Below are 11417 nucleotides of genomic sequence, written 5' to 3'. Positions count from 1 at the left end.
AGATATGGTCAGACCAAGGTAGGTGTAATTTTTAGTGTGTTCAATGATGGTGTTGTTCAGGGTGAATTTATATTTGTGTTTCTGACATCTGGTTTTCTTTTGGAAAATCATGATTTTCGTTTTTTGGAAATTTACTGCCAGGGCCCAATTATGGCAATATTGCTCTAGAATATTAATGTTCTGTTGAAGACCTTCTTTGGTTGGTGATAGAAGTACCAAGTCATCAGCATATAGAAGGTATTTCACCTCTGTGTCAAATAGTGTGAGTCCTGGGGCTGGAGAATGGTCCAACATGTCTGCTAATTCATTGATATAAATGTTGAAAAGGTTTGGACTCAAACTGCAGCCTTGTCTCACACCTTGACACTGTGAAAATAATTCTGTTCTTTGGTTTTTGATTTTATTGCACATTTATTTTCTGTGTACATACATTTTATTAAGTCATACACTTTACCACCAAGCCCACTTTGGAGCATTTTGTAGAATAGCCCTTCATGCCAAACAGAATCAAATGCTTTTTTAAAGTCAATAAAGTAAGCAAAGATTTTGCCCTCTTTTTTTTGGTGGACGTGTTTATTAATTAGTGTGTGTAGGGTGTATATATGGTCAGTAGTGCGATGGTTAGGGAGAAAGCCAATTTGACATTTACTTATTACATTTTTTTCTTGAAGAAAGGTTTGAATTCTTGAATTCAAAATGCTACAGAAAACCTTTCCCAAGTTACTGTTTACGCAAATTCCCCTGTAATTATTGGGGTCTGATTTGTCTCCACTTTTTTGGATAGGGGAGATGAGCCCCTGGTTCCAGGCATCAGGGAAGCAGCCAGAAGTTAAAACCATGTTGAACAATTTAAGCACAGCATTTTGCAACTCAGGTGTGCTGTTTTTCAGCATTTAATTTCTGATGTTGTCTAGACCACAAGCCTTCTTTGATTTAATAGATTTGAGCTTTTCATTTCGTTCTTGTTGGATTATTGGGTAATCTAATGGATTTTGGTTGTTTTTAATGACTGATTCAAGGATGTTCAATTTTTCTTTAATTTCTAATTGGTTCTGTTGTAAGTCTTTTTGTGGGATGTTTTTGTATAGATTATCAAAATACGTTTTCCAAATTCCTACATCTTGTATGGCTAATTCCTGTGGCTTTGTTGTGCTTAAATTGTTCCACATGTCCCAGAACTGATTTTGGTCAATTGCGTTTTCAATTTCATCAAGTGTCTTGTTGGTATAATTCAATTTCTTGCGTTTCAGTGTTTGTTTATACTGTTTCAGAGTTTCAAAATATTCATATCGTAGCTCTGGGTTGTTTTGCTGCTTATGTTTTTCATTTGACATTTGTCTTAGGTGTTTTCTGATTGTTTTACATTCATTATCAAACCATTTATCAGAAACATTTTGTTTTTTGTTTCTGAGGTTGCATTTCTTTGGTTTTCTCAAATTTGCTTTCGATGCTGCTTTTTGGAATATGCAGTTGATGTTTTGAGTAGCCGAATTGACACCATCTTTATTGTTTTGGTATTGTGAGTTATTGAAAAACTGTATAGAGTTCATCATTTCATTTGATTTCAACGTTTCAATGAATCTCTCTGCACTTTTGTCTCAAGAATCCTTCTTTAACCTGTCTCCTCCCCTTTAACTACACTGATCGAAGTGGATTTAACAAGTGACATCAATAAGGGATCATAGCTTTCACCTGGATTCACCTGGTCAGTCTATGTCATGGAAAGAGCAGGTGTTCCTAATGTTTTGAACACTCAGTGTAAATTATTTAGGTCTTTTGGAAAGATGCTTACAGTATCATAACATGATCATGTTTTCAATATTAGTCTTTGAGGGGAAGGTTGTTGGTGATTAACACATTAATTTAACACCAATGAAGTTTCTATTGCCAGACCTTTTGACAGAACACAGTGTGTCATGTGGTAATTCCGTGTGAAAGACGTCACTGGTTGGTACAGACATGGGTGGGAAAGCTATATTTCAACACAGCCACAGGCCATAGGTTAGCAACAAGGCTATACACTAGTCTCCTCCAGTTGAGCAGGTTCCTCCTTTTGTCTCTGTGTCTGGGTGCCTGGATGGAAGACACAACTACACATCAACCAGAAGAGTATGCAATGATGTCATTTACATACACTAATTCACTAGTTTTCCACTCAGTACTTCTGAAAGGTGATCATGTATGTTACTTCATAATGTTAATTTGAGTTCTAGTTCACTACAAAATCAAAGTTGGTCATATGTTTGGAGACTTTAAAAGCGCTCTAATGCAGAGAAGGATCCACGTCCCATGTGAAGGCTAGCTCTGCCTCGGTGCAAAATGAAAGAGAAAGATTGGTACTGTCTAAGGCAGACATTTTAGATAGTGCCTCAATGTCCCATTCCTTTGGGATTGGGTTGGATGTCTTTTTTATGGAGAGTCTATCCAAGAGGGAGTGTCTCCTTACCGTTTGGTCTTCGACAGTAGAACCCGAGAACTCCCAGAATTCCTAGGGTGGCAGCCATTGTAATCACCCCTCTGACCACTGTCTCGGTGCCCATCCCTAAGAAACAGAGACTTCTGTTAGATTATATTAAACATTGGAACCTCTCCAGCATGGTAACCTATTTATTTTGTTACACTAGGCATATGCCAGGAGAAAGCAGAGGTCCAGTGAGGAAAAATGTGGATGGATTGAGATAGGTTGGAACAGATTAGGTCAAATTGAAGAGAGTCTATCATAACAAGTTGTTACCTGTCATTGAAGACATTGTTGTCTGTGTGGGGAGTGTGAGGGTCAGGGAGGCTGTCGCTCTGAGCATGCCCTCTGTGAACACCACACACTGCCAGTGAAGCTGGTCGCTACGGAGGCTGGGCAGGGTCATACTGAGCGTCCTGTTGCGGTGACTCTCTGTCAGGATGTCCTGTTTGACCAGCAGCCACCTGCTCCCCTCCATCCTCATCCAGGCCAGGGTCACAGGGTCACCGCTCACCTCCGACACCTCACACCTCACCACCACGGGCTGGCCACCAGGGGGCCCTCCAGATTCAGATACTAAGATAAAGAACAGAAAAAAGTACTGTACTATACTTTGACTGAAAGAGCAGTAACTGTAACAATGTACTGAACAGCTGATTAAATTAAATGATTAAATGAAAGTGTATGGTTGTCATAGTAACCCACAGTCTACGTGAACAGAGTGTCTGCTCTCTCAAAGACAAAAGCAAAGTTACCTCGAATGGTTGTGAGTTTAAAAGTGCCGAATAGGTTGCGTTCAAAGAAACATGTGAAAATTCCACTATCCTCAAATGTCACTGGTGAGACATGCAGTGGGAAATCATATCCGTTGAATGGGGGAGATGAGAATCGGTCACGTCCGACTTTGTCCGATGAAGTCAGAGTAACAGATTTTCTTGATCTCTTCATGGTCCATTCGGCTCTGCTGTATGAGGAACTATACCTGCAGATCAACTTCACCTCACTGCTGTTGCTGCTCTCTCGAAACAGATGTATCAATGGTTTATGTAATGTGTCTGGAAAAAAGAAATATTAAAGTGAAAATGCTGATGATAATGTTGGCCTGTATAGTGCAATTGGATCACCCTTATCTTTGTATTATTAAGGACCATATTCCTGAATATTTAACATTTGGTCAATTCATGTATTAATGTATTACATTCATGTTAATAAATGTTACCTGTTAGCACATTCAGTGTAATATAAACTGTAAACAACAATTCTTCATTCAGTCTGAAATTGCAGTAGAATCTCCCCCGGTAATTCTGATCGACAGTGTGGATGATCATATGGGCAGTTCTGTTGTAGAACAATGTGGTGTTAGAAGTGGAATCTCCATCTCTTTCCCACTGAAGTGTGGCCCCATCTGGTATGCTGGACACCTCGCAACGCACACTCACATCAGATCCAACATACACTTCATCACCATTATAGTTTGGTGTCGCTGCAAAAAGGAGACATATATTACTTTACTTCAATTTGTTAAAAGTAGATGAAACGAGCAGAAAAGTGGAAATCAGTGGTTTATATCTTTACAAATCTAAAATGCTTGATAATCAATAATGAAACGATTACAACAGCAAAAGTTTGGCTCTAATTCTGATATTGACGAGGCGATATACATTGATATTTAAAATTATTCAAATTATACACATTGAGAAACTGAACATGATCAATATACCTTTAAACACAAAACTAAACACCTCAAATCTCGCCAGAACAGCTAAAGTTGGTTTGGTTTGCATGAACACAAACACTCCAGCATTTTCAAATTGTGTTTGGATAGAAAGATCATATCCTGTTCCTTGTGAGAAAGGAGCCTGTATGTTCCATGAAGGATGTCTATTCCTGGATGAAGGGATTTGGGCTACTGAAGTGTTTGAGTGTCTGCCATCATGTGAGGTCCACATCCATTGGTGCGCTGTCCCTTCCGGAACTGCAGGGGAAACTTGGAGAGTGACTCTTTTATTGGGCTCGGCAAGGAAAAATATCTTCTTTGACAATTCTGTGGAGGGAAGATAATCAAAACGATAGGATAAAAAACTGCAAAATATCTTTATATTAATATTATTCACTGTTCAAATCTCACATTTTCTCTCACTCTCTTTCTCAGACGACTCTTTAATAGCTTCATCATACTTGTATGTTATGCTTTAAAGGGGCAATCTGCTGATAGAACAACAACAAAGCAGTTAACCTGCTACTGAAACAGCTGAGGGATGGGCCTGGAGATATTTCTAAAACTGTTTTTAATATTTACATAGTTTACAACTTATATTTGGGATACTGATGGGGTACAACAGCTGAACTCAGCTCATAAGGCAGTTCAGATCTTCAAGAATCAGTGGGTGTACATCAGGGATGAGCAACTTTGATGGGGGTGGGAGCCACAAAAACTGAACTCATCATGAGGGGACGTAAATTCCTTGCAGGTCTGCATAACCACATACGCATAATCCCCCCCCACCACCACATAGTGAGCAAAACATTTCAGCAGACCCCATCTTGACAGCGGAGAGAAAAAACATGTTTTAGTTAATTTTGCACAATTCTACAGGTTGATATTTTTTTACTAATTTCCTGCAATTCTACACATTTTGCCATAGGGTGAGGAGAAATGTTTGCAGTTTTTTATATGATATCTGAGTGAGACTGACTAACAAAATCAACGGGGGCCCACCGGACGGTAATTCGACCATGATTACTAAGTTAGATAGCTAGCAGCTAGACTAACTTACCAATAAAAAATTGTTTAGCTGACATGGACTAATTGACTGACAATCTGTGACTGCATCAGAGAAAAACTGCTGAAGCACAACCAAATTTAAAAAATGTCACATTGTGTATTATACTATTCTAACTTGCAACTGTAGGTTGAGACCCCGACTGAGTAAAATATTTTACTTTTTTAAATGTATTACTTTTATTGATCCGAGGGTCTTCAGAAGGGGCGGGCCGCCAGTTTCCCATCCCGGGTGTATACAGCTGTGGGAGGTAAGGGTGCTGAGGCTGCTGCAGCACCCTCTGAAAAATCTGAATAAAAATATCCTTAAAAATTCACACAAAATGCAACCCCCCTTGATAAAACATTCTCAGCCCCTCCCCCATCCCCCGTTGGCTAAAAAAAATGTACTGCATCCCACCCCAAACTACTTCCTGCGGCTATGCTGGTGTATATCATTAATTTAAAGGTCTCCAAATGGATGTAACAACTACAGATTACCTCTTTAAATGGTGACTCTTTAATGTCAAATAATTCAACCAGAAACACGTTACTCACGTTCAGCTGAGAGTCCCTGACCGCATCTAGATATCCACAGCAGGATCCACAACAACGTTACACCCATAGAGCCTCTGTACTTCCCCATGTTGCTGTATGTTACTGTTCTGTTCCCCTCTCTACTCAGTAGCCAACTCATATCATTACTGACGTCTCTGATAAATATGTTCAGGAAATGACTGAAGAAAAGAAGAAGTTCCAAAACTACACGTGATGCAATTTAAAATCTCACTTTACTGGTATCAGCCATATGCAGTATGTAGCATGCAGGGATTAAGGAGTAGGATTAAGGGTTAAATTATCAATGCCACACCACCGTCATAATAGGCATCAATGGGATCAAAACAATAGTCAAACATGTCACAGTTTAGCAACATGTAGCAGAATATAATGTAAATGCTGTGCAATTAAAAATAATAGAAGTAGTATTATTACAAGGATGTTACAGATATTATAATTAATATGGAAACAAGACATTTTCCTTTTGAAGCAAATAACAGTTGGTGAATTTTTTGAAATTCGATAGACCATGATGTCCAAATGCAACCAAAGGCTTTCAAAACCAAAAAGCTGAACTTGCTACATTATAGTCAGTCTGTCACATCCTGACCATAGAAAGCTTTTATTTTCCCATGGTAGAGTAGGTCAGGGCGTGACAGGGTTTTGTCTAGTTTATTTATGTCTATGTTGGTTCTAGTTTCTTTTTTCTACGTTGGGGGTTTGTCTAGTTTATGTATTTCTATGTGGGGTTCTAGTTGTTGTATTTCTAAGTTGGTATTTTTTGGGATGATCTCCAATTAGAGGCAGCTGGTCATCGTTATCTCTAATTGGGGATCATTTTTAAGTTGTTGTTTCTAACACTAGGAGTTGTGGGAGATTGTTTTGAGTAAGTGTATGTTCCACCGCTTTGTTACGGTTTGTTGTTTTGGTCATTAGTATGTCTTGCATAGTGTCACGGTTAAAATGAAATGTGGAACGATACACACGCTGCACTTTGGTCCGCTCCATCATATGACAACCATGACACAGTCTCTTACAACAGTCCCTTCAAAATTCAAAGCTTTCCTAATACAGGACAATCAGATGGTAAAATAAGCTGAGACACTGTTGCCAAACTAGTATTAACATCACCATTTATTGTGTACAAACAGTACAGACTGAGGATGAATGGAAATGTATTATTTCTAGGATGAACTAAATAATATACACTGAGTGTAAAAACATTACTATTTAGTCATGACCATTCACCCTCTGAATGCCACACGTACACAATCCGTGTCAATTGTCTCAAGAACCCTTCTTTAACCTGTCTCCTCCCCTTTATCTACACTGATTGAAGTGGATTTAACAAGTGACATCAGTAAGGGATCATAGCTTTCACCTGGAATCACCTGGTCAGTCTGTCATGGAAAGAGCAGGTGTTCCTAATGTTTGTACACTCAGTGTAAATTATTCTTTTGGAAAGATGCTTACAGTATCATAACATGGTCATGTTTTCAATATTAGTCTTTGAGGGGAAGGTTGTTGGTGTGATTAACACATTAATTTAACACCAATGAAGTTTCTATTGCCAGACCTTTTGACAGAACACAGTGTGTCATGTGGTAATTCCGTGTGAAAGACATCACTGGTTGATACAGACATGGGTGGGAAAGCTATATTTCAACACAGCCACAGGCATAGGCTAGCAACAAGGCTATACACTAGTCTCCTTCAGTTGAGCAGGTTCCTCCTTTTGTCTCTGTGCCTGGGTGCCTGGATGGAAGACACAACAACACATCAACCAGAAGAGTATGCAATGATGTCATTTACATACACTAATTCACTTGTTTTCCACTCAGTACTTCTGAAAGGTGATCATGTATGTTACAAAATCAAAATTAAAGTTGGTCATATGTTTGGAGACTTTAAAAGCCCTCTAATGCAGAGAAGGATCCACGTCCCATGTGAAGGCTAGCTCTGCCTCGGTCCAAAATGAAAGAGAAAGATTGGTACTGTCTAAGGCAGACATTTTAGATAGTGCCTCAATGTCCCATTCCTTTGGGATTGGGTTGGATGTCTTTTTTATGGAGAGTCTATCCAAGAGGGAGTGTCTCCTTACCGTTTGGTCTTCGACAGTAGAACCCGAGAAGTCCCAGAATTCCTAGGGTAGCAGCCATTGTAATCACCCCTCTGACCACTGTCTCGGTGCCCATTCCTAAGAAACAGAGACTTCTGTTAGATTATATTAAACATGGGAACCTCTCCAGCATGGTAACCTATTTATTTTGTTACACTAGGCCTATGCCAGCAGAAAGCAGAGGTCCAGTGAGGAAAAATGTGGATGGATTGAGATAGGTTGGAACAGATTAGGTCAAATTGAAGAGAGTCTATCATAACAAGTTGTTACCTGTCATTGAAGACATTGTTGTCTTTGTGGGGAGTGTGAGGGTCAGGGAGGCTGTTACTCTGAGCACGCCCTCTGTGAACACAACACACTGCCAGTGCAGCTGGTCGCTACGGAGGCTGGGCAGGGTCACACTGAGTGTCCTGTTGGGGCCAGTCTCCGTCAGAACGTCCTGTTTGACCAGCAGCCCCCTGCTCCCCTCCATCCTCATCCAGGCCAGGGTCACAGGGTCACCGCTCACCTCCGACACCTCACACCTCAGCACCACCGGATGATTCCTGGGGAATCCACTAGGCTGCACTGCAGAGACTGAAATGGAAATCTGGAGATCATTGGGGATCTGTCATCTGTTTTCTCAAATATAAGTAAAATTGATTATTCTGAAAAATGCACCTTGGATATTTAAAATGATAATGCTCACCCTTTAGGGTTACCACATTAATAGAGGCAACTAGGAGGTTTTCAAAATAGCAGTTGAACCTCCCACAATCTTCAAACTTCACCGGTGAGAAGTAGAGAGGGAAGGAGTGTCCATTGAAGTCCCCGAATGAAAATCTCTCATTAAATGGGTCATTGGATCCATACATTGCAGTTGTCACAACCTGAACCTCTTTAGCTGTAGATAGTGGGGTCCAGGACCATGATGCATGGGTGTACCCATCTGATGTCATACAAAGCAGTGTCACCAGAGAGCTGTTGGAGCTCTCTCTGTACATTGTGAGAGTGGCATCAGACGAAACTGTGGAGAAAGCCATAGCGGTGTTCAGTCAGAGGGGAAAGTTTAATTTCATTTAAATCCAAAGTCTAAATGGCATTACGGGTCCATTTTATTGTAAATGTAACAAATGTGATCACCATTTATCCATTTAAAATGAGACCAATATTACTGATTGTCAATGACTACTGATCAAGAGGAAAACATTCAGGTTTCACATAAAGGTTTTGATATTTCAGTTAGATAAGAACATATTTTGTACCTTCCTCAATTCTGACAGCATTAGAGACATTATATAACAGTGTTCCATTCTGTCTAAAAGTGCAGTAGTATGCCCCCTGACTGTCCGGATGAACACTGTGGATGACCATATGGACAGTGTTATTGCAGGACAGCGTGGTGTTAGAAGTGGGACCTTCCTCTCTTTCCCACTGCAGTGTGGCCCCTTCTGGTAGGCTGGACACCTCGCAACTAACACTCACATCAGAACCCAGACGAAATGAAGGCCAAAAGGAAGGTGTAACTGAAAAAACATGGAATTTTAAAATGGTTACAATGTAAACTTACTGTCCAAACTAAAACAGTAATATGAATGAACAATTACGGTGAAGAAATTAATTCTGGAAGCTGGCTTTCGAAACGATTTAATCATTGGAAGCTATTTTGTCATTATGGAAGATTCACGATGGCTTGTCTGTACAAAACAGACACAGAATTTACTTACTTTTTATGGCGAAGATCTCAATCTTTACCAATGGGACATTTGTTCTTACCAACAAAAACACCCCTGCACATTCAAACTTCGGCTTCACTGTTACATCATAGTCTATGCTGCAAGAAAAGTACTCTGTGAAAGGTGGACTAACCACTAGCCTAGAGGATATTGCTCTGGCTATTTGAATCTCTGAGTATCTCCCATTATGTGAGGTCCACTCCCAGCTGAACTCTGACCCGTGAGGTTGAGCCAGGTCTGACACAGACTGATGAGCCAGGTCTGACACAGACAGATGCACACTCTCTGTCTGACCAGAGATAAAGAAGATGCTCCTCTTCATCACTGTGTGTGGACAATGAGACACAGATCTGGTCAAATAACAGTTTCAATTCACCCTATAACAGTTTCAAAATACACAGATGATTTATTGTGAATCTGGTTTAAAGCCCCTTGTTTTAAAAATCAAGGACAAACAAGATGTTCAGAGCAACAACATAATGATGATGAAATCCATACAGTAAAAACTGAACTCACCCTCAGCAGAATTCCCTGATATGCATAACAGGATCCACCACTGAATAACCATAATGTGGTCCATACCCTGACCTGACATTTAACTCCGGTTCCACCACTATCTGAGAAACAACTCCAGACAAAGTGAAGGAGCATAGCACATTCTTACATTGAAACAGCTGCTTGCACAATTTCCGCTATCTTGTTCAGTTACATCTCATCATCTCACTATTGCATTCATCATTGTAGCAACTTGTTCTCATGATCTGATAATGTGAAGGTTTTCTCAGTTGATTTGAACCGTTAGTATTTGTGTTACCCATTTTGATCATTGAATGCCATGGTCGGATGGCCGAGCCAGGCGCTGTCTGACAACTAATTTAATTATAGTCTAATCTAATTTAGGTATAGTTACAGTAATGGAATGGACCCAGAAAATTGTATGTTGTTTTATTCTCAATTACATTAATAAAACTTTAACAAAAAACACACCATGGGAAAAAGGTAAAATTTGGACTGGAATTGAACTGGAATTGAAATAGAATCAACTCAAACTAGGAACGATTTTACTTAACATGATCTAAACTGGTGTAACAGGAAGCAGTTTGTTCGTTATATCACCAGACCTATACAGTGATTCATTAAAAACATATGGTACAGTATGGTAAAGTGAAGTGCATAGCAATGTTATAATGGGGTTACGTCCATTAAGGTTCATTAGCTTTAAAGGCACAATGCAGCTTTTTAAACATTTATATTAAATCATTTCTGGATAACTATTTAGATTTTTACTGTAATAGATTTCCATTAAAAGGGGCACAAAACACTTTTTGAGAGTGGTCTGCGTGGGAAGGGAAAAACTGAAACAGCTGTTATTGGCAGATCGTTTTGGAACTCTTTGTTATTGGTCTATTAACCAATTTACCACTCGGTGATGTCATGATGGAAAACCGAAACTTCCGCCCATTCAAACCCGCTGATTTAAAGGTCCTTTGCAGATTGTATTTTCAACCAGAAACTTTCAGGAATTAAAACTTATCCATTTAAAAAAAAAAAACTTTTACAGTGTTAGTTTCATCAGCTGTTTTAAATGGGCCTTTAAATGGTGGCAGCGTAGCCTTGTGGTTAGAGCGTTGGACTAGTAACCGAAAGGTTGCACGGTCGAATCCCTGAGCTGACAAGGTACAAATCTGTTGTTCTGCCCCTGAACAAGGCAGTTAACCCACTGTTCCTAGGCCGTCATTGAAAATAAGAATTTGTTCTTAACTGACTTGCCTAGTTAAATAAAGGTAAAATAAAAAATAGAAGTTA

The 11417-nt window shown here is 39.6% G+C and overlaps 2 protein-coding genes across 3 annotated transcripts; both read right to left on the bottom strand.

The window, feature by feature from the left end:
• Positions 1 to 1028: 1028 nt before the first annotated feature.
• Positions 1029 to 7068, bottom strand: LOC115160884 (uncharacterized). Its single transcript, XM_029711388.1, has 7 exons — positions 5778 to 7068; positions 4179 to 4502; positions 3678 to 3941; positions 3214 to 3513; positions 2735 to 3034; positions 2447 to 2542; positions 1029 to 2073 (listed from the first exon to the last, which is right to left on the bottom strand). Exons 1-7 carry the CDS (start codon positions 5914 to 5916, stop codon positions 2015 to 2017), a joined length of 1482 nt encoding a protein of 493 aa, XP_029567248.1. The 5' UTR covers positions 5917 to 7068; the 3' UTR covers positions 1029 to 2014.
• Positions 7069 to 7112: 44 nt separating this feature from the next.
• On the bottom strand, positions 7113 to 10451 carry LOC115160882 (uncharacterized). Of its 2 annotated transcripts, XM_029711382.1 has the most exons (7): positions 10128 to 10451; positions 9603 to 9935; positions 9141 to 9401; positions 8585 to 8902; positions 8167 to 8472; positions 7879 to 7974; positions 7113 to 7532 (listed from the first exon to the last, which is right to left on the bottom strand). In XM_029711382.1, the coding sequence occupies exons 1-7, from the start codon at positions 10204 to 10206 to the stop codon at positions 7474 to 7476; spliced, it is 1452 nt and encodes a 483-aa protein (XP_029567242.1). In that variant the 5' UTR covers positions 10207 to 10451; the 3' UTR covers positions 7113 to 7473. The 2 variants fall into 2 exon arrangements, with proteins under 2 accessions (XP_029567242.1, XP_029567243.1); XM_029711383.1 differs by lacking the exon at positions 9603 to 9935 and having other exon boundaries at positions 10128 to 10450.
• Between the last annotated feature and the right edge of the window lie 966 nt (positions 10452 to 11417).

This window comes from Salmo trutta, chromosome 24 (assembly GCF_901001165.1).
Source record: "Salmo trutta chromosome 24, fSalTru1.1, whole genome shotgun sequence".
Classification (NCBI taxonomy): Eukaryota; Metazoa; Chordata; class Actinopteri; order Salmoniformes; family Salmonidae; genus Salmo; species Salmo trutta.
This window is presented reverse-complemented; position numbering and strand designations above follow the sequence as displayed.

Bases quoted from the DNA above. Each gene is read 5' to 3' on its own strand.
- LOC115160884 (XM_029711388.1), bottom strand. From the start codon at position 5,916: ATGAGTTGGCTACTGAGTAGAGAGGGGAACAGAACAGTAACATACAGC. The intron at 4,503-5,777 runs GTGAGTAACGTG...TTCCCTCCACAG, and splicing joins TCAGGGACTCTCAGCTGAAC to AATTGTCAAAGAAGATATTT. The intron at 3,514-3,677 runs GTAACATTTATT...TCTTTTTTCCAG, and splicing joins TACACTGAATGTGCTAACAG to ACACATTACATAAACCATTG.
- LOC115160882 (XM_029711382.1), bottom strand. From the start codon at position 10,206: ATGTCAGGTCAGGGTATGGACCACATTATGGTTATTCAGTGGTGGATC. The intron at 9,936-10,127 runs GTGAGTTCAGTT...GTCCACACACAG, and splicing joins ATCAGGGAATTCTGCTGAGG to TGATGAAGAGGAGCATCTTC. The intron at 7,533-7,878 runs GTAAGGAGACAC...TCTTCCATCCAG, and splicing joins CTACTGTCGAAGACCAAACG to GCACCCAGGCACAGAGACAA.